General features: G+C 41.9%; 1 protein-coding gene across 2 annotated transcripts in view; it reads right to left on the reverse strand.

Annotated features, from left to right (window-relative positions):
- PLCH1 (phospholipase C eta 1) overlaps nt 1-22,326 on the reverse strand; it is an 897,070-nt gene that overhangs the window by 273,058 nt on the left and 601,686 nt on the right. For both annotated transcript variants that reach the window (XM_086944121.1, XM_086944120.1), the window contains one exon: nt 4,791-4,994. In XM_086944121.1, the coding sequence (XP_086800247.1) occupies nt 4,791-4,994 (204 nt within the window). The remainder of the gene's footprint in view (nt 1-4,790; nt 4,995-22,326) is intronic.

Raw genomic sequence — 22,326 nt, forward strand, 5'->3', positions numbered from 1 at the left:
CAGCAACTTTCTGGTTTTGATAACTAGAGAGTTGCTGTTATTCGGGGTGTGCAAGGACAGGGAAGCTATACAGATTTGTTATCCTTATCGATATTTTATTTTTATGGCGATAGCTGAAGCTCGACTATGTATTGCTACGATGTAGTTGAAACCAGAGGCGCCATCCTACGAAATGTGGCGAGCTAAGTTTTATAATGTGTTCTATTTTGAATTTAATCTGTATTGTATCAAATCATTGAAAAAAAAAACAACTAGGGCTGAAGATTTTGCAACCAATGTTGCAACATATGGAGATGTCGTTGTGAAATCAAGCTAAAATGATGTTCATTTCTTTGCCTTTTCTTTTTCCTTTTTTTTCTTTTCTCTTCTCTTTGTATATTTGTTATATGCTATGAACTGAACAATAAAAGACCTTAAAAAAATAATAAAAAGGGTTTCTATGCCTGTACTGAATGCACTTGCCTGTAAAGAAGTTATTGCACAGTTTTCTAAAACATGATCTGCAATGCATAATTTCTCAATTTTTTTAACACGTATATGGTAGGCAAGTTTAGACTGAGAAATGTTTTATTTTTTTTTTCTTCGTGTGACATATGCTTGAAATATTTAATGCACCAGCTTGACAAGGCCAGAATATTGCCTTTGCCAGTGCTCTTTCTAAAATCAGTGTGGTCATGCAAAACAGACTGGTTGGGTAAACTAAGTGAGCAGTGGGTGAGCCTCATAAATGATGTAGGTTTCATAATGTATTCATGTTACGATGGGAACGTAGTTAAAGAGTTTTCCATTAGAACACTAAAACCAAATATTAAGCTAATTTAAGAGCATGACTGTTATCTTTAAAGAAGTGTGTTTCAGAGAACTACAGGTTTATCTCTTCAAAAGTGTATTGAGCCACCAGCCAGTGTAACCTGCGTCTGCTAGAAATAAGAAGCGATTGGGGTTCAACGTAGGTGGTGAGCAATTTCTTATATTATCCAAAGTCTTCAGCAAATCCTTAAAAAGCCAAACAAATCATTAGAGGACACAGAAAGTTAGAACAATCATGTATACTATAAACTACAAAAATCTTTCTGAGTCAGTTTCCGTTACATTGTTTCCCCTTCTTTCCCATCATATTTGTTTCAGCTCCAATTTCCAACATTCTGCACAACTTTTTCCTACCTCAGTGCCCCACTGTCTACGGGGGTTCCGTTTGCCTGTTTTCCTGCCCTGGTGGGACTGCCATATGCAGCGGGCTTTATGGATGTAATAAAATCTGATACTTTTCATAAAATTAGTTGGCTAAGGGGAGTCAGAGAAGTTTAGGTAGATATTGGTATGAAAGTGTTCTGGGAGGATCCAACTAAGGCCTGCTTTCCCTCAAAAAAGATCCTAAAAGAAAAGTATTGGGAGATGGTTACTTATAACACTTTGAGATATAGTGATTCAGCCTCCTTGACAGAAATATTCAGTGCCTCAGATCATATTGGGACAGTATAACCAAACCACTGGATAGGAAATTGTATTTTTAGTTGAGGGCGGGTTTGTTGCCTCTAAGATCCTTCACTTCTAGGTGGTCTAACTCAAGTGGTAATAAGTGTCCTGCTTCTGCGGCCTACAAAGAATCAGTCCCACATATGCTTTTTGCCTGTCCCACCTATGTAGCCCCTCGTCGGGTTTGGTTGAGTCCTATATATAAACTGCTAGGTACTAGAAGGAGCGCAGAAGCTGAAAGGATTATACGCACTAGTACTTCATCTACTATCTCAATTGCAGTTGCAAAATATCTTGGGTGGATGTGGGCAATAAAGCTGAAATCAATATCTGTGTGAAATGCTTATGCAAATTGTGATTAGTCAGTCTATTGAACCAGTATTGTAAATGTCTCCCACACATTGAAATTCATCCAGCTTTTCTTTTAGCCCAGGCCTAAACCACCAAAGATGAAGCTGTTCTTACTAGGCTCCAATGATCGAGAATTTTGTATACATTTTATCATTTGTATATATGGAGGTTTTTATGATAATGTTTTGCTCTATTGAAAGTCTATATGCAACTTATATTTAACTAATTTTCCCCAAACAGGATTGCTTTATAACCTATGAACAACATTTTTTATGTATATTTATTGAATATTTTTTGTAATGTGCTTTTAAATCAGAATCATGCAGTACATAGAATCTATAGTGGGTGGAATATGCACGTCCGTGCAAGTAGCTACCCAATATCCCTTGAAACTTGGGCAATGTTAAATAGTAAAAATAAAAAGTAATAATGGTTTCGGCAAGGTCATTTCTAAAACACATTGTTAACTGTGTAAACTGTGCCCCAAAAAGCGCTTGAATCACAGTAAGAAGAAAACAGGAAGGGGCGCAAAAAACATAATCACAAGATATATAATTATTTTCAAAATAGTCCATGAGCAGGGTGGTATTTACTCTAAACAAGTGCTGAAGTGTATCAAATGTGCAAAAGTGAAACAAATGTGGACAGAGCATGGTAAACAACCGTCAATAGGCTGCCAGAAATTTGTGTTCACTTATTAAAGAATAACTTGTTGTTATGGAGCCCTTTCTGCAGGTCAAACAGTGTAATTTGGTTGATTGTAAACATTTTGACCTGGGGAGCGATTTACAGTGGTTCACCATCAGGGCTATGTCAGAAACACTTGAGTGAGTTGCAACCTTTTTATGAGATATAGAACAGAACTCTCATCACACTAAAAATGGGTAAGTGGAGACAATTGGGCACAAATAAAGTCCTGATGTAGTGAGTCAAAAAGGCTTCAAAATTTAGATGGGGAACTTCAGTGAGCTTGCCTGGTCAAAAATGGAATCTGGTCAGTTGACATGTGCAGTGTCTAAGGAGGTTCTGAACACATTTTACGGTGGGGCTGAACGTGTACCTTAGGTCACTTGTTAATTCCCATCTTTCATATTGGGTTATACCCAAAGAGCAAGAAGATGTGCACTTATCAACAAGTGCAAAAGATAAGTTTTCACTGCCTTTCAATTGTAAAATGTATTGTGCAACCCGGGGCAATATGGAAATGGCAGTGCAAACATTGCTCATTGCCAATGCAAATCCGTGTAGTCTTGGACTATCAGTGCAATATAATGGAATTTGAGTTCCAGTTAGTTAATCTACACATTTTGCCTAAAACCAAATAAAAGCATAATGTCCTTTGAAAGCAGTTCTGTTACTGGCTAGAGGCAACATTTGTCTTCCCAAAATGAATTAATAACTAAATTCTTATTTCAACAATAAAAGAAATGACGTTGAAAAAGAACACAGCTGCTTTACACGAAGGCAATGCTTTCATGGTTTTAAATACCATTGTCATCTTAAAAAATTTAACAAGTATTGCCAATAAAATTATGCAAATGTTTGAGCAGTGTGTTTAAAGATGGATATGGATAAAACGAACCGAGAAATAGATATGCACTTAACAATGGAACTGTTTAGAAGCTCTGCTTTTTGTTTACAAATATAAATCCAAAATCGTTGTACATTTCTTTTTGTTTTTTACAAAAAGCCTAAGCACAATTAGAAAATTTTAACAAAAAAACACAGTGGCCCTCAGTGAGTGAATTTAACCCACTGCAGCCACAGATGGGTGATAACGTTTATAGTTGGATGTCACTCCACGGGCAGGGAGGTATTGAATGTGATCACCCATATCTGTTCCCGCTGGCTCTTTTTATCATCTGCCAGGTCATTTTATTCGAATTTTCTACTTAGGTATAAGGGTGGACTTGTTTCTGAATGTAAAAGGTTCTGTATGGTGATTACCAGGCAGAAGGCCACTTGAGGCCCACCCTCAGAGGAGGGCAGGCCCTCCAAGGACCCTACCACAACCCAGGGAGTCTCCACAAGATTAATTACTTCTATGCATTCATGGTATGTAAGATTGGACCAGCAAGCACTGAGAATCCACACGTAGTCCATTATGCCAAATCAGCATTGAACACCAGCGGGGTTAACACACAAGGATCATGCCCCATTGCCAATATATTTTTTCAGGTCCGGTGGAACTGACATCTCGGTCATCCACTCCTCAATGTTTAATAAAGACGATTTTGGGTGGTAACCAAAATCACGGTCTGAAAAAATCCCACAAATATTCCAATATCATATGTGAAATATAGATTAGTGAATTTATGAAGCTGCTTTCAAGTAAAAGGAGAAACATTGACATGGGCAAAGATAGCAACACATGTAAAGTAAAGTGTTCAATAGTCAAGGAACGTATTAGACTACAAGCAACATATGGTTTTATCAATTTTTTTATGGGTGTATAAATCCACTAAACCCCAACACAAACTTATAAAACTACCAAACATGCTGTTGCTGACGAGGATTCTTTATAAGCAAGCATTTCTCCTTATCAACAAGTCGGCACCGAGGAGGAAAGCCAAGTAATTTTCTAAACTAGGGATCTTGTCACTGAGGCCCAATAAAAATGGTTTTGAGGACTACCCAGCAGAAAACACCAAACCGAGCTATGTAAGGATAACCAGCCCTCCAAATCTGCAACTAAAGCCAAAAAGAATTAGGGAAATGATTTATGTGAGCCACACTAAATGTTTGTCTCAAGAATGTCAATTGAATTAGAAAGGGTCAAGAGCAACTATAAAATATGGGAATCATATTAGAACTGCATTATGTCAGAAATTGGTACAACAGTTTAGTAGTAATGAAAATAACTTTATTTAAACTATTAACACGTATAAAGTTAAGTAAAATACCAGTAGTTGTTATATTAAATACAAGGAAACTTATTGAAAACAATTAAAGATAGAAAATACCTTCTATACATCGACACCCATCCTGTAATACCCAGGCATACATGTCAACTTTAGATTGAGAAAGAAGCTGATCCCCGGTGAGATACGTGTTGTGGGATGAGGCAATGTAGTAATTGCAGAGCGGTTGGTCCATGTCTTGATAGATCTCACAGTGCAAAGGGTTAAATATATCGCCAGCCGGGCTGCGCATAAAACTAGTGAAACCTAGAGAGGGGAAAGAAAAAACCTTGAAATACCCCTATTTAGTACATTTTGGACAATAAAATGAATTTAATCGTAATTAAATTTAAAATGCACATCCACAAAATCCTACATTAAACTAAGTTGCACTGCTAGATGTCACTATGGCAATGACATGGATATATCAATACGTCACTTTAGGGAAGAAATAACACTTTTATGAAAGATGATTAATAAGTTTCACAAACTGCAACACCTTTAAAATAAAACATATTACATGAACTGTCATTGTTTATTGTTTGAAGCTAGGAATAGAAATTCAAAAGCCAGTCATTCAAATATTTAGTATAGTGCTTTAGCTAAAAGCTTCAACAAATGCAAAAAGAATAAGAAATATGGTTTCTTGAGAAAATCGAAAAGTGCACAGCAGTTTTCACTGTATGTGTATATGAATTGTAGAAAGAACAAGCATCTCAAAATAAAATATGCAAAAAGATGACTAAAGACGTTTTGATTATCAATAATAGAAAGAAGGCTGGGCGAAAGAAATACGTTTACCTTTATCAGAGGAGGGTTGTTTTAAATGTGCTCTTTTATTCCAGGACTGGAAAGGGTGTATATGACTGAAATGTGTGTGTACAAATTCTCCAAAACCGTGGAGGCATTTCCCAGACAAAGCTGATAGCCGAATCTGGTCACGTAAGCCTGCAATGGCTAGCTGTTCAATCAAATATGTGATTGCAGCAACAAACCAGGGAACAATCGTTGTTGTAATGCACGGAAATGAGCATCACAATTAGCCTTTGACAATAATCAACACAAAGGTATTTTCTGTAATAAAGAATTGGATAGAAGACTTGTATAGAACACTGAAGCTTCATTAATACCTCGAATCACATGCCCCTGTAATACAGACTGCAAGGGAGAAAGCTACAACATGGCTAAGGTAATCTGGTAGAATGATGATTCTTTCTGCACAAAGAGAAAAGGATGAGTTTCTAGGCATCAAGGAGGAATGCTGTGCAACCTCAGAGAGGACAACAGCACTGGCATCCATCATTAGCTGCCCCTAACCTACCACCAGATAACGTGGTTAATACAAAACACACTTTACTTCTTTTCCTGCTGCCAATTATTGAACACTAAATTATTCCACTTTACAGATGTGTATAATCTGGAATGAAAATGGCAAATTAGAAAGGTTTGGTACATGTATAAATGATCGAGTCGTTTTTAAAATCATCTGAAAAACAGTTTCTCCGTAACTTCATTTGACTTTTTGAGGGTAGATTCTAAAACATTGCACCTTAATGTCTGCCCTTATCATTCATGGCAGCGAAAGCAAAGAATTGGAACACATGGGTGGTTCATTTTCCTTTCATTCAAGGGGAAATACATACAAAACTTTTACTTTGAATTAAAACATAATCATTTAAACTATGTAGATAGCAAAGCGAGGTCAAAAGTGAAGGGAAAGAAGATAACGTATTCCGACTGTAGTGCAAACTGAGAATTTTAAAAACAGTGGGCGCAGACTATTAAAACCACAAATTCACACTAGTTTAGAGAATAATTCAGATGTGGTACTAGAGCTCAAAATAAATCAGGCTTATTGTAGTTGAGACATCAGAGGTGTTCTACGAACTTTTAGCACAACACAACGTACACATATAGTTGTTGCTGAACACCACTCTATTTTCGCTAGAGGAAAATATAACGTAACCGGCACTAAATCAATAATGTCTTATACGATTGTTCAACTTAATAACATACAAAACTAATTTGTCTTCAAGATCACTTACATATCTGGAAGTCACTGATCGATAGGGCCTTTACATTCACGGCAGGGAGAGGGGGGGGGGATAATTCACCCAGAGAATAAAAATAAAAATAATTCATGTAATATATAACACACCAGGTCAAGAACGGGAGAAATCATGGAAGGTTGCAGTACACTCATAAACATCATAAGGGAGACTAATTAGATACATTCCATAGAGCCAGAATGTTTTATTTTAAATGCTAAAGGGCAAAACGTTCATAAGGATTGCTTACTGTAATGTTCAACAGGGCAGGGACCAATAACCACCTGCATTGGGGAAACTTACTGCTGGGGTGCAAAGTGCTCAGAGGTATGGAAAAACTCTTGGACAGGGTGGAGCAATGAGCACGTGTGGAGACTTGAACAAGCAAATAAAGGGAGTCCACATGTGTATAAAGTGACAGGCAGAGAAGAAAGATGTTGTCGTCTTAGTTATAGAAGACCTGTGTAAAAGTGAGCAGGGACTTAAGGGTTAGTGAATTTCAATGACACTTAAATGTCATTTCAATCAGGATTGGTAGGGTAGGAAAAGACTACACACACAATCTTGACAACACAGCTTGATGACAAAAGTTTCACAAATGTTAAGGAATCAATAAATAGCATACATAAAGCGAACAAACAATTCACAAAAGTCATTCAAATTCCAGAAAGGTAAAAAACAAATTACACTAATGCCAGTGGTTGCCAATCGATACCTCATTGAGCCCATTGTTCATGCTTTTCAGCCAAAATTCACAACTTGTCTCTTCCCTCTCATAGATAGTGCAAAGAGCTTTGGGAATCATGCCTTTTATATAACCAAATTTGGTGTGCATTTTCAAGATAAAGTAGATTTCATGAACATTATGGGTCTGGGTTCGATTTTGGCGGATGGGTACTTTGTCAAAAACAAGACAGACATCAGGTATGCCTTATTATAAGTGCAATATACATTAATGCTCTTGTAATAATTTTTATGTGATATCTATCATGTTTGTGATGGCGCACCCTTTCACCAAACTCTAAATTAGGCCCTATATTTGGAAATACTATGTCTAAACAAGCATTGGCATAGCCAATAGGTCTTGCCTTTGGGACCTACAGGCTTTGGTTATTATTTTGGATGGGACCATACAGAATTAGGACACACACTGGGCAGCAACTTTAATAGAAAAAGATTTGACAATGTCAATAACTCTCACATAGGCGAGTACTATAGAAGCAAGGTGGCCATGTCGATACTAGTTAATTGCCATATTAGCTGTGAAACTTTGAAAAATGAGGCTGGAGCCTCTTTCACTGAGACTTCTGAGCCTGGCAGAGAGGCTAGGAGGACTGCAGCAAGAAACATAAATCTAGTAACTTTAAAGATCATAAGAACAACACTGTGCAGTGTTGATCAGAGTAGGATTTTGGAATGAAAAATAACTGTACAGCGAAGGTGCATGTGCAGAACGACTGATGCTTATGACATACGAAATCAGTCCCGCAGTCCGCAAAATAATGATATGAAACTATTTAGGAAAAGGGTAGCATCTACAGAAAAAAGACAGATAATTGTCGAAGTCTAACCTCAACTTTCAATAAAGAAAATAAGTCAGTAGCACCATGCACGAATATTCTTTTTTTCTGCCACAAGAGCATAAACTTCACACATTCAACGAATTGAACACGGTTTGGGTGTTGGAGCTAACTCGTCCATCAGGTAAACCTGTAGCGTTAGAATACTGAACCGTCCCGTGGAGACAAGCACTGCAGTGTATAAATAGCAAAGCATGAAACAGCAATTTAGGGATCTGGCCAGACAGAGGCCGTTGGGCCCCGCTGTTACCATCATTAACCCAGTTTAGCTCAATATAAGCGTCACCGAGCGAAGGCTACAGCCTCCATATCTAGAGTGATGTCAGATTATGTCAGGTCTTGAGATCACACAGGCGGGCTACTTCTTGCCTATGAACATTTACTACTGTACAGCGTGCTTAAAGCCTCCTGTAGGACGCCAGAGAATGGCACAGAATTCGGCCCACCAAAAGGATTCAAAATGTAAGCTTGTGATTGTGAGAAGATGACAGAGGGAGTTAACCAGGGGGGAAATTTGGGGAAATTGAGGGGGTTGTCAGGTCACGGGTAGAACATTGTGGGGAACAGTGAGGGACCATGGGTAGGAAAAAGAACTTTGGTTTGGGAGGTCGGTGGGTGGTTATTAATATCCTGTGGAAAATGGTTAAGGGGCCTATGCCAGTGGGAGGATGCAAAGATGCATAAAACAAGCACAATAACAGAAAATAAAACAAGAACTGGTAGAGCCAATGAGTATAACATTGGCTGCTATGGTTTGTTCAGGCTTTTATCTTGTCATGGTTTTCGTAAACTTTAATTGCTGGGGGAGCCACCATCCCCTCTTCAATAGGAAAAAGACAAAACAGATCAATGGATGTAGAGAGATGGCTGAAAGCCCCCACATATGCCAACGTTTTAGGAAAGTGGGAGAGATAGCCCCCCCAAAAAATACTTCAGGAGAATGTATTTTCCCCACTGACCTATATTGAAATAGAGGCCATTTTACACAGGAAACATTGGAAATAAACCCACTTTAGCCTTAAAACAATTGGGATTCTCCTGCCTGAATTGTTGAAATGTACAATTCCCTGTGGGTATATTGTTTTATAGATATATACCAATCCAATGTTGTTCCTTCTGAAACCCTTGACCCATGGAAGGTGGTGTGCTTGCCGGCAGAGCATGCCGGTTAAATCCAACATGCACGATTCCAACAATGTGTATCTACTTTAGGAAGGCCACCACTGTTTGTACACTGTGTCATTGGTTGATGTATGAAGTCCATCATCTATGTTTTCCTCTGCTATGATACGAATGTCGAATCAAATGTTTCTCGTGTGATCAAGCCTGCTTGCATAGTTGAAATGCGTTACGAGATTTATGGATTAATAAATCATTCTCAATGCATTGGGATTGATCCTGTGTGCACGATTTATTGAACTTGTGTGCGATATATCTATATATCTATCCAAACAGTTGCCTGCTGCGAAGGAGCCCAACCAGGTACGCAAGTATTGCCATAGATTTATCGAAGGAAAGCCCAAATGACAGCTCGGCGCTTCACCAGTAATCCAGTCCTTCCCGACGCGTTTCGTATCACCAGACACTTAATCATGGGTTCAGGGCTTTTTGAGTTCTGAAACTGGCGATAATATGTACTGTTCAATTGTTCATACCCCGCCTAGTGGGTGTGGCCACCCGCGTGGCCTATTGGTCTCCGTAGTTTGTGTTACTCCAGTGAGCCGCCAATTCAGTTCTCATGTTAAAAAATAAATGAATCCACAGTGGGTTGGGAACGCACTGTTGTTGCCAAAACTGCTGCTTACATCTTTCAAAGGCCGCCACCTTGCCCAATGCGCTACGTCGGTTGGCGCAGCAGCGGGGCTCTTTCTGCGGCTCAGGCGGGGCCTACAACATCCATCCAAACAGTTGCCTGCTGTGAAGGAGCCCAACCAGGTACGCAAGTATTGCCATAGATTTATTGAAGGAAAGCACAAATGACCGCTCAGTGCTTCACCAGTAATCCAGTCCTTCCCGACGCGTTTCGTATCACCAGACACTTAATCATGGGTTCAGGGTTTTTTGAGTTCTGAAACTGGCGATAAAATGTACTGTTCAATTGTTCATACCCCGCCCAGTGGGCGTGGCCACCCGCGTGGCCTATTGATCTTCGGTCGCCAGTAGGTAGATATAGTTAGGACCTATTATCCATAGAAAATCCACAACATACTATTGACAATAACTTTGGCACCGGTTGATGAATCTGCACAACATTTTCCAAACTTTATGCCAGCTCAGTTCCGCTCCTTCCCTGAAAATTGATTGGGGTGATTGGTCAAGCAGGGGCCGAGAAAAAAGGGGGTCCCAAAACGTGTTTTCCCCACACAATATCCCAATAGGACCTTTAGCCATGGCTACAGCCCGAACAGCTGAATGGAATTACACCAAATTTGGCAGAGAGGTAGTCCTCAGTTCCAACTTGTGTCTTTCGTAAACCCTAAGCGCAAGCCTACGAGAACCCTGCCGTGCACGAGCTGAATTCTCATTGGCTGACAACTGTCAAAATTAGGAAGTGTTGGCAGCTATCTTGTGCCTCGGTAGACCCGAGGTACAAGAAAACAAAAACAATTGCTGCAAAATGCCAAAAGGGGGCAGGGTAGACACACCCTGACCCCCTAGACCTGCTCAGGGCCCAAAAAAAAAGATTTTTTTTTTAGATCATGGGTTTCGCGCAGGATCCGCGAATCCTAGCGATATTGTAAAAAAAGAAACGCGGTCTCCTGCGGAAAATAAAATATGTAAATTTACCCTGGTGGGCCAAATCCCAGGGCCAATATTGAAAAAAAAAATACGTGTGGGGCTCCCAATACCCCCCTCACTGCCCTGGGGACCGCCACCCCCGGGGCTCTAATTTAATATATGCGGGGGGCTCAGGGACCCCCCCAGCCATGGGGACCGCCCCCCCTCGGGCTCGATTTTGGGGCTATTTTCAAATGGGAGGGGAGCTCTCAGGCCCCCCCAGCCTCGGGGACCGCCACCCCCAGGGCAAGAATTAAATGTATGCGGGGTGCTCACGGGGCCCCCCCCCGCAGCCCCGGGGACTAACACCTAGATATAGTTAGGACCTATTATCCATTGGAAATCCGCAACATTCTATTCACAGTAACCTTGGCACCAGTTGATGAATCTGCGCAAAATTTTGTGGATGATTGGTCAAGCGGGGCAGAGAAAAAAGGGGGGTCCCAAAACGTGTTTTCCCCATGTAATTTCCCATAGGACCTTTAGCCATGGCTACAGCCTGAACGGCTGAACGGAATTACACCAAATTTGTCAGAGAGGTAGTCCTCAGTTCCGACTTGTGCCTTTCGCTTATCTGGTGTCAATCTGTTCAGTCGTTTTTGAGAAAATTACGGTTACATTTATTTATATATCTATGGGCGCGGAGGATCTGGAGTAGTATCCGCAAACCCTACGCGCAGTCTACGAGAACCCTGCCGTGCACGAGCTGAATGCTCATTGGCTGACAACTGTCAAAATCAGGAAACAAAAACAAACGCCACAAAACGCGAAAAGGGGGCAGGGTAGACACATCCTGACCCCCTAGGCCTGCTCAGGGGGCCCCACAAGGAACCCCAGGGTAAAAACAATATATATTTTTTTTTTAAATCGCGGGATTCGCAATATGTAATAAAAAAGAAACCCGGTCTTTTATGTTTATGCACAATGGAATTTTTTTTGCTGAATAACTTAAAATAAGAAATACGTACATCTATATGTGTAACGCCGCCGGACCTCAGGGGTGTTGGCTGATGGGCTGTGTAACTTCTGAAGGGATTAGCTGACCCAAAACTGCCAGCCGCCGGCCCCAGGGTTGTAGGCACTTTGGCTGTGTCTCGAATGTGGTACAAATAAAGGTTTTTGAAACTTAAAAAAAAAAACCCTGGTCTCCCACAAAAAATATGTAAATTTGCCCCAGGGGGCCAAATCACGGGGGCATTATTAAAAAAAGTGTAGGGGGGTCCCAATACCCCCCACACTGCCCCGGGGACTGCCACCCCCCGGGACTCTAATTTAATATATGCAGGGGGGCTCAGGGGCCCCCCAGTCCTGGGGACCGCCACCCCAAGGGGCTCAATTTTAATATTTTAATGTATGCAGAGGGCTCACAGGGTCCCCGCAGCAGCCCCGGGGACTGCCCCTCACCCCTGGGAAAATTTTTTATGTATGTGGGGGCTCAGGGGGTCCACCCGCAGCCCCGGGAACCGCCACCCCCGGGGCTTAAGAAAATTAGGTGGGGGCTCTGAGGCCCCCCCACCCCTGGGGACCGCCACCCCCCAGGGCTTGTCAAATGTGGGAGGGGGGCCGTGCTGCCCCCCTGATGGAGCCCTCAATGGCCCTGGGGACTGCCACCCCCCAGGGCCGGCTCCCGTAGTGTCCCGGGGTGCCTACTCCCGGGACACTGCTGTTTGCAATGGCAGGGAGGGAGCCTCGCGGCTCCCACCCTGCCACTGCAAACTGCTTTGCTTCATTGAAGCGAGAGCAGGGAAACCTGCTCTCGCTTCAATGAAGCAAATCAAATTGCTTTTCCATATGGGGAGCAGCATGTTAACTGCTCCCCATATGGAAAAGCAATGCCGACTCCAACAGGAGGCGGGGAGCCGGCGGGACCGTGGGGGGATTGGGGACCCCCCACGGTTTCCAACAAAGAGGGCGAGCCCCGGGGGATGGATCCCCGAGGCTAGTAGTGGCCCCCTTCCAAAAAAATTAAATAATTAAAACATTTTTAAAAGAAACAGCCCGGGGGATGGGGTCCCCAGGCCAGAACTGGCTATAGGAAGGGGGCAAGGCAACCCCCCTCAAAAATATATATATTTTTTTTAAAGTCCCATGCCCTGGGGGATGGGGTCACCCAGGGAAAATTATGCCCTCGGGAGGGGGGTCACGCGGCCTCCTTCCCGATGTAAAAAAAATAAAAACTGGGGGCAGGCCCTGGGGGATGGGGTACCCAGGGCCAATAAATTAGAAACAGCAGGGGGGCTACACAGCCTCCCTTTTTAATTTTTTTTTAAAGAAAAAAGGGATCGGGCAGGAGGCCACGCGCCCTACCAGCATCACTCTGCAAACCCGCACCCTGGCGCGTTTGCAGAGGGGCAATGAATTCCTCTTGAATACTGGGGGTCCCTGGGGGGCAACTAGTCCACCAGGAACCTCCAGGATGTACCAGGGGCCTGAGAGGTGTTCTGAGGCCGTGCCCCTTTTTACACCTCTCTGCAACGCAACGCAGCTCCCTGGCACTATGTGGAGGTACCTGGTGGGCTAGTTGGCCGCGAGGGGACTGCAGGATTCAAGGGGTCTTAATCCCCCAACTTAAAACGTGCCACGGGGCGCGTTTCCACAGTGGTGAAGGTAGGGGGCGGGCCTAAGGTGATATGTGTGCAAACACATCCTGAGGGGTGTTTTAAGTTGGAGAATTAATTCCTCTTCAATCCAGAGGTCCCCTAGGGGCAAACTAGCCCACCAGGTACCTTCAGTATGCGCCAGGGAGCTGCGTTGCAGAGTGGTGTTCTGAGGCCACGCCCCTTTTTACACCTCTCTGCAACGCAGCTGTGTGGCGTACTGGTGGTAGCTGGTGGGCTAATTGCACCCCAGGGACCCTCAGTATTCAAGGGGAGTTAATCCCCCAACTAAAATGTGCCACGGGCGCGTTTGCACAGTGGTGAAGGGAGGGGTCGGTGCCTGGGGTGACATGTGCAAACACGCCCTGTGGCGCGGTTTAAGTTGGGGCATTAATTCCTTGTCAATACTGAGGGTCCCTGGGGGCCAACTAGTGAGGTTCTGTAATTTCCAAGTACACTAGATTGCACAACTCCATTTTAAAATATGGGTTCCATTTTGTACTGTGCCACCAAATTGTGTTGCCCTCACATAGGCTCATGAAGGCAGCCTGACGAACAAAGTGACCTGGCCTTCTTGGTTCATGTACACATTAACTAGGTTTCCTTCTGACACTGGAGTGAACTATAGAAACTGACCTCTTCACCTGAAACTGGCCTCGTAAAACCAATTTCTCTTATCAATCTCGTTTTGAAATTGCCAATCAATGTTCAGGACAGCCTTATCTTGTTCATCATCTGTTACTGTTTCTTTTTATGTTTCTTCATTACATGTTTTATGCTTTCAAATATAGGTTTGTCCGGCTTTTGGAGATTGAATTTGGGACATTCTTAATGATTGACTTTTGGGTTGGGATACTGTACATGTAATCATGCCATGCCCTGCAGTGCCATCTAAATCAGATTAACCTTTGTGAATTATGTAATTATAATATTTTGCCGATATCCTGCTAAAACCCCAAAGGCTACTCACCTGCTGACACTACAGATTTTCCATTTGTTTAGGAATGTAATAAAAAGTTAACTGATACAACTCCCTTACATGTTTGGGGCAGGATAAAGAGTATATAATATGTGAAGTAAGACCATTCTAGCAGACTGCCTCATTCAGTTGCTAAGGCTTCTGTGTGACGTAGTCTCACTCATTTGAGGTTAATAAAAATGTTCTTTTATATTTCCAGCTTCTGTGCCAAATTATTTATTATTGGTTTGAATGGACTAAGTATCAGTGAGACCCCTGATAAGTGGATTTTTAAAATTTCTACAAATGGCGTGGCCAACGCGGGCCTCATCAGAGAAGTGGCTATCTGAGGGAGTGATCTTGTCAGAAAACAGAAATCTACTGAGGAGGACAGGACAGGACTCTACTAAGGAGGTACTCTGTGCACGAGGTTCTGGGGATTCTTTGTCTCTGCAGCCCAGTATATTTCTGATCTTTCTGATTTTGATCCTCCACATGATGTCACTCCTGACTGAGAAACTTTTTAGCGTGAGCATTTTTAAAAAAAGACCGTTAGGTAATTTAGAATTTGGCAGTTAGAATTTGGACAACCATTTGTTTGGTATAGCTTTGGAATTTTGGAATTTGAGTTGGCCAACTTTGGATTTGTATAGGTTTGTAGATGCGAATTGCAATTTGTGTAGGCAGGTAATGAGGAGATTTTTCTCTATCTGATTTTGTTGAACGGTGCACGTACGAAGAGTAGTTTAAGCACTTCTTTGGGTATAATATTGTATATTCTGCAATATTTTTAGCATCCCTGTTTTCAAGCTCACATAAAAGAATGTCTTGCTTTTTGGAAGGTACCATAGTGAGATGTGAATTAAAATTAGCTAGCTCCCCTAGAGGAAATACTTTAATAGGTTTAGGTATAAAAAAATATATTTCTTCCTTGGTGATTCTGTATCCCCAGGGAATTAAAATATGGACATAATACATACAAGGATCCTCTGTTCGGTGCAATTTTATGAATGGAGATATGCAGAGCGATTTCTGGTGCTCTGCCAGCCAAAACTAGTGAATTGAGTGTATTTTGGCATCTTGGACATACAGCAGTCTGTTGGACTGGTTTTTTTGCAGTCTTTTGGAACACTATTGAGAAGCGTTTCTTGTAAATATGACTTACAACTAGTATTTACAAATGGTTTGGTTTAAGTACAGTCTGTGGGCTGTCGTTTGTTTTAGTCCTATATGTTGATCTGTGGGTTAAATGTGTGTTTAAATGTCTATGTGGTTTTTCCTATTAGTGTCACTTCTGTAAGTGAATAGCGATGGCGCAATTTATGAAACAAATGGCTAAAGCGCTGTATTGTGTGTCCTGAGTGTTTGAACTCTTTCTGTTTATGTCTGAAATGAGCTCAATGTGTGTTTGTGGGTTTTTTATGTTTTCAGTCTGTTAAGTAAAATGTGAGATTAATTAATATTAAGTAGAATCCAGCAATTTACCATGTGATATGCTAAAGTAGCTATATGTTGCTATTTAATTTATAGACTAAGTAAAACGCATACGTACAAACTGTTCAATGCTTAAAAATAGATAAAATTAAAATTCACATTCACTAGGAATATGAAAGGCCTCAAAAATAAATTGTGTGTTTTGTAGAAAAACGAATTTATAGCATTTTTTACTTACATTCATTGTATTACATGTAAACAGGCAAACACTTCAGCTAAAGTGAATCTTTGCTAAATTTAAATGCATCTTATTGCACACGCATTTTAAAACTTGAAATGTCTGTTTTAAGTAAGACTGCCACCGTGCTCAGGTTTCAACACTGTGCAGGGCTCTTACTGCCGTTAAGGAAGCAGATGTTTTTTTGAAGGCCACAAATAACATCGGAATGTTTATTTAGCCAGGACTTAGCCGTTAGTTAATCATGGTTGGAACTTTGCATTTCAGAATAGTGTTTTACAGGGTTACAAAAATAAGGTTCATTATTTTGTATCATAGGAAGACATTTCAATTGTGGTTTTCCTCTCTTTAAGCATTTTTGTAAGCATATTCTTGGTTCTGTTGCTAAATGATAATTGTCCTTTTTAAAAGAAAAAAGTGGCGCGAAATTCTGTCATGTTTTCAGTTAGGCTTCTGTGCTTAGGCTCATAAATGAATGCGTCTAAAATTGATAGGCAAGAGATGCAGCTTGCTTTTGTATGTGGAGTTATCAAAAATGATTGGGTTTAGTAAAAATAATTATTAATTATGAAAAATAATTATTAAAAATAAGTGCTTCTAAATTCGTTTTTTCATATTTATAAAGCCTAATACTCATACTATGACCTCCTAGCATTAGAATTTAATTTAAGTTGTGTGTTACTGCATAATCAGGACATTCGCATGTGGGTTTTCACTTGGCGCAGGCGTAAAAACTAATTTTTCTAAGGAATTACATGAGATGTCTAATGTCCAATCTCTACAATCTGTAAAGAACATTCGGAGGATGATTAATAAGTAATGCAATTGTAGGATCTTTATTTTTAAGTGCCCCAGAGATCAAAGTCGAAATTGAGTTAAATAGACTTTTAAACAGCATTCTTGCCATTTACAATAGCTTTAACCCCTTCGCTGCTCATGACGAGCTCAACTCATCATGAGGCACACTGGAGCTGTGCTTATGACGAGCTGAGCTCGTCATGAATTATGGATAATAGCAATTTCCAGCACAGGAGGGGAATTGCCTTAGCAGCCAAGGTGTTAAAGTATCTCAGGCTTCAGTAAATGCATACATTTGTGTATAATGCAAACTTGCAGGTTGTTACCATTTGAGGTTGCTTTTAGTGGCTCAGCGAGCCAATGTGCCCGGTGCAGAGGTTTGTGTTTAATATTAGGGTTGAAGGTTCTAACTTTAGCTGGGCCTACTGAGACGTTCATCCATTTAAGGTTGATGAAATGAGTACCATTGCATAGGGTGGTAACAAGCATTTGTTCTAAAGCTGGTGTGTTGTGTTGTTGTGTTCTGTGAATCATTCACAGTAGATGTTTTTGAGTCTGGGAATAGGAGTGGATTGTGGCCCCTAAAGGGAGTAATATATATGGTATGTGGTTTTGGATAGGGTTGGTTATTGCAAGTTAGAAAGAGTTAGGAAGGCTTTTTGTCTTTGTCAGCTCGAGTGAGGGAATAGAGAGAGGGGCTGAGGAGCGCGAGGCAGATTTTGACCTTCAGGTCAGTGAGATGGGGGTTTAGAAGTAAGTGAAAACAGATGGAGAAATCACTGCTTGGAAAAGCTTCTCTGACAAACAGAAATTAAAGCTTGCACATTGCAAGGCTTTCACATCGACATCTGCAGCCTATTACATTAGGGCTTTGTCTCCGAGAAGTGCATTTCTGACCAGCCTTGCAAAAATAGCAGGGCCTTAAAGAGGGTTGGCGCACGGGACATGCAGAGTGTCTGTGAAAGAGTTTTATTTTTGGACAGTCAAAATTAAGGTGGTTTAGCATGTTTACAAAAGATGGTTGGTTACAGTTGATATTTTGTGTGTTATTTGCAGTGTCAGCAGTATGTTGAAAATAGGATGTGTGTTTTTATTATGACTTCTTTGAAAAGAAATGTTCGTGCATTTTTTCACATTTTTGCATTTTATCCTTTTATGAATTGTTCCTGCTGGTCATGTGTGTCAGAAGCGACACAGTAAGTTGTATTTGACAGCTGATCTCCACTGACTGGTGATCTGTCAAACGGAGGGCGAGGAAAGTAAAATAATATTGGGTTTTGGGCTGCAGGTTCATAGTGCATAAAGTGCATGCAATGGTGTTGTGTGTCACCGCTTATTTACATATGTTATTGTACTTTGTCTATGCTTGTTGTGCTTGATATACAGCGCGTATATCTGATGGCTTGGCATGTGTGTGTTTTTTAGGTTATTGCATGTATTTGTTTTATGTTGTTGCTTTTGATACTATTACAAGTTCCCCTGTGTTGTGAAGGGATTTTTTATGACGAAGCAAATCGCTGCACAACAGTTGGGCAAATTTGAGCTGATATTAAATTTCACAGATATGATTTTTCATGCTGTGAACAAGACAGACAACCCTTCATCAGTGTATGTCAAATTTGGCTATATAATATTGAAGAAAAATAAAAGAGATATACAGGATCAAATTGTGTCACCTGCAGTTAGTCACGTTACTGCCATTTCCCTCAAGGAACAGGCAGCCCTAGATTTATGTTTCCTTGATTGGACCGAAGGATGAAATTATAGATTTGTGGCTCTTGCTAAAGGTGGCCTAAACTTTTCATTTTTCCTTGAAGAAGGAACTGGACCATTAGCTGAGATTACCGTATATGGTGTAGCGGCCAGCGGGAGAGTTAAAATTTGTGTAACTTTGGCCTTTTGTGTATCACCCGTACTCTTGGTGTTGTGTCACATGCCGGACTATCACCCAAGTAATTTCTTGTCCTTCCTATAGATTTCTTTTGTTGCCGCTTCTCCCCTGACGGATGTCACATTGTGCCTAGTTATTGGGGATTTTAGCTGTGTCCTACTCCCATTTCCTTTTCCATATTCTTTTCACCAGTCAGCCCATTTATTATAATTGGTGTATTGTTCTGGTTCACACTTCCAGACTGCAGTGATGTACCAGGGGCCCCCATATTATGTATAATTCCCTTTTGTATGACCGGACTGGTTTTCAAGAGTTTTCTTTAGGCCTACTTCGATGTTTTCCAGTCTGACTGTCAGGGTAGTGATAGACTGTTTAGCTGACTTAATATTATAGTAAGACAAGTTTTCCATCTCAATAGGAGATACCTTATGTTTATTATTTTTTTGAATATGACAAATTCAATGCCTTTTCTAATTTGGTTTTCAGTTCTTTTTTCTGCTGCTTTAATTTTTGATGGACCAGATGTGTTTTAATAATGGAAACACCAGGACTCTCTAGTTCTTGTCTTTTGTTTCCACATTTTGATCATTAGCCTTTGTATTGCATAGTGCGCCTGATGCACAATTATTAAAAAGGAGGTATCTACATGTCCCTGATAATCTGTATTATATGATTTCGCTTTTGAGGTGTTCTAGATAGGGAATTTAGGAACACTTAAACTTAATCATTGAGAAAAAATGTTTACCCTATCAGACTATGTGTGAGGACATCCATTCATATAGAATTCGCATGCAGTTATCTACCCTTAGATGGTAGAGGATATGCTCTCACATGGAAACCCAATTGAAGAGGCTAGAGTCACTGTTTTGCCTACTGCCTTTGTCTTTGTATTCTATGAGAATGACAGTGTATTTTAGATACAAATAGTCCCATGGCGTGTGGCCACTCATTTGAAGATTGCAGGCCACCTGCTTGCAGTCCCCTTGCTAAATACATTGAACTGTTTTTGGACTAAATTGAAGGAAACTAACAACTATGTGGAGAAGTGTGGCTCAGGGGTTAGAGGCGGCAGACCCGGAAGCTGAGATCGGCCCTGGACCAGGGTTCAATTCCCCGCCTCGGCGGGTCTTGGGCTAAAAAATTCCACGGACTCGATAATTCTCGCTCCGGTGCCTTCTCAACTCACGGGTTCACACTCTGCGACTCTGGGCAATAGCTTGCTTAATCTCCACTACGGCCCCTCACGGCGGGATGCCTGGCTTTCACCTTGTGGATACCCTGCCGGGGTTATCTCACAGGGGAATACCAGGACGGGTTCCCTAAGCAAGCGCCGGGAAACCCACTGTGGGTAGCTGTGCGCTATATAAGCTCAAATACATTTACATTTACATTTACATTTCCTACATCACTAGGTTCTGCGGGATCTTCCAGAGTCAAAGGAAGAATGATACCCTGCAGAACGGTGATCAAGACGAATCCTAATTCTCATCAGTGTCAGCTAAAGATGAGAGGCCCTACAGTCCCAACACCCAGAAAGTGCTTCATCAACTGCATCTTCAAAACATTGTGCTTGCTTTATCAGAAGGCGTTGAACATCAGAGAAGAAGGAGGATCTGGTTTTGCCACAGAACCAGTGTTTCAGTGCAAAAGAGCAAAAGCTACCTGTCATGTGCTGGTAACCTCTGACAGTGTACAGTCCCTTGAGCCTCTTGGCCTGAGTTTTGGCCACACACTTCCCCTTTTTTCTTTGCTCCAACGGAAGGGCAGTGCACCGGATGATCCAAGATTTGAGTCCTCGTTGCAGTAACCCTCTGGATCATTGCTTTCTTCCTCCTCAGCGAGAGGCATCTGACCCATTCTCCTGTTGCACCCAGCCTGCCCTCCTTTGGCCGGTCTCACCTTGGTCCCTCTGTGTGATGCAGGAGGCTACTGCCCCTTTGCACCTGCCACCATTCTGGCTGCTTGCCCCTCCCACCGGGCCTTGGGGGGGTTCTGTCTCCAGACTTATTTACCTCCCTGTGCTTGCTTGGGTTTCTTAGCTGGCCTTCCCTCCAGGCCCACAGTTATCTGTTTATCCATCCAACTCTTTCCTTTTAATGCCACCATAGCCCTGGCCTTCTCCCGATAGAGCTCAAAACAGTCTAATATTTAAATTGGTTTTTGCACTTGAGCTACTGCTATACTAGTGGGATGAAAAAGCTGATGTGTCTCACAATGGTTGCAGCCAAAGACATGTAGCTAGGAATCTTTTATAAGAGACACGTTCATGTAACTATGGACGTGGCCTAAAACGTGAGCTCAGATCCTGAGCTTTCAAAGCATGCCACCTAATCAGCATTTGAATGTCTCTGCTGTAAGTGGGTTTAAATACATCACAGAAGGTACACATAAAAACAAGTTAGAACATGGAATTTGGATTAAAAAGTACAAGAAAGACCTCAAACATAACACGGGAATATAACATGGGTCCTTCAGAACAGAATAAAGCCCCTACCTAACTACCTAACTAGAGCTATAATTTGTGTGTTCTAACTTGAACGTTTAGTTCTGAACACCACCAGGCACGGCGTTCCAAGAAAAAACCACCCCCCAGTTCACTTTCGCACATCACCACTGTTCTTCCCACAAATCGAACCTCGGATTGGAAATAATAACAATAACTTTTATTTTTAAGTCACGGACATATCACCCCCTTAAAGGTTTGAAGGCACTGAGGGGCGTCAGGGAGATTAAGTGAGCTATTGCCTAGAGTCACATGATGCTGAGCTGCCACTGGTGATCAAACTGTGACCCCTGCACTCCGGAGTGAGCCGCTCTAGCCACTGCGCCACACCTATCCCGCTATTAAGTGATGGCAGGCGCATAAGGATCAAGTGGGCTTTTTCTTGTACAGTTTTGCACTTTACGCCTTCACCAGAGGTCCGACCGGCGGCATGAGGCCAAGCAGATATGGACCTCGCTGCTGGTGTGGTGTGTCACATGCACCTTACTGCTGGGGCGGTGTGGTACAGAAAGCTGAGCAGCACATCAGAGATGCACTTCGCTGCTGGTGCGGTGTAGCACAGCAGGCTGTGTACAGTTACACCTCACTGCTGGTGCAGTGTAGCACAGAAGGCCAAGCAGAGATGAACCTCACTGCTGGTGCAGTGTGGCACAGAAGGCCAAGCAGAGATGTACCTCACTGCCGGTGCGGTGCGGTGCGGATCCGGAGGCCGAACAGCTCAGCAGAGATGCATCTTGCTGCTGGTGCAGTGTGGCACAGCAGGCTGTGCAGAGA

The sequence above is a fragment of the Lissotriton vulgaris genome, chromosome 11 (assembly GCF_964263255.1).
Source record: "Lissotriton vulgaris chromosome 11, aLisVul1.2, whole genome shotgun sequence".
Classification (NCBI taxonomy): domain Eukaryota; kingdom Metazoa; phylum Chordata; class Amphibia; order Caudata; family Salamandridae; genus Lissotriton; species Lissotriton vulgaris.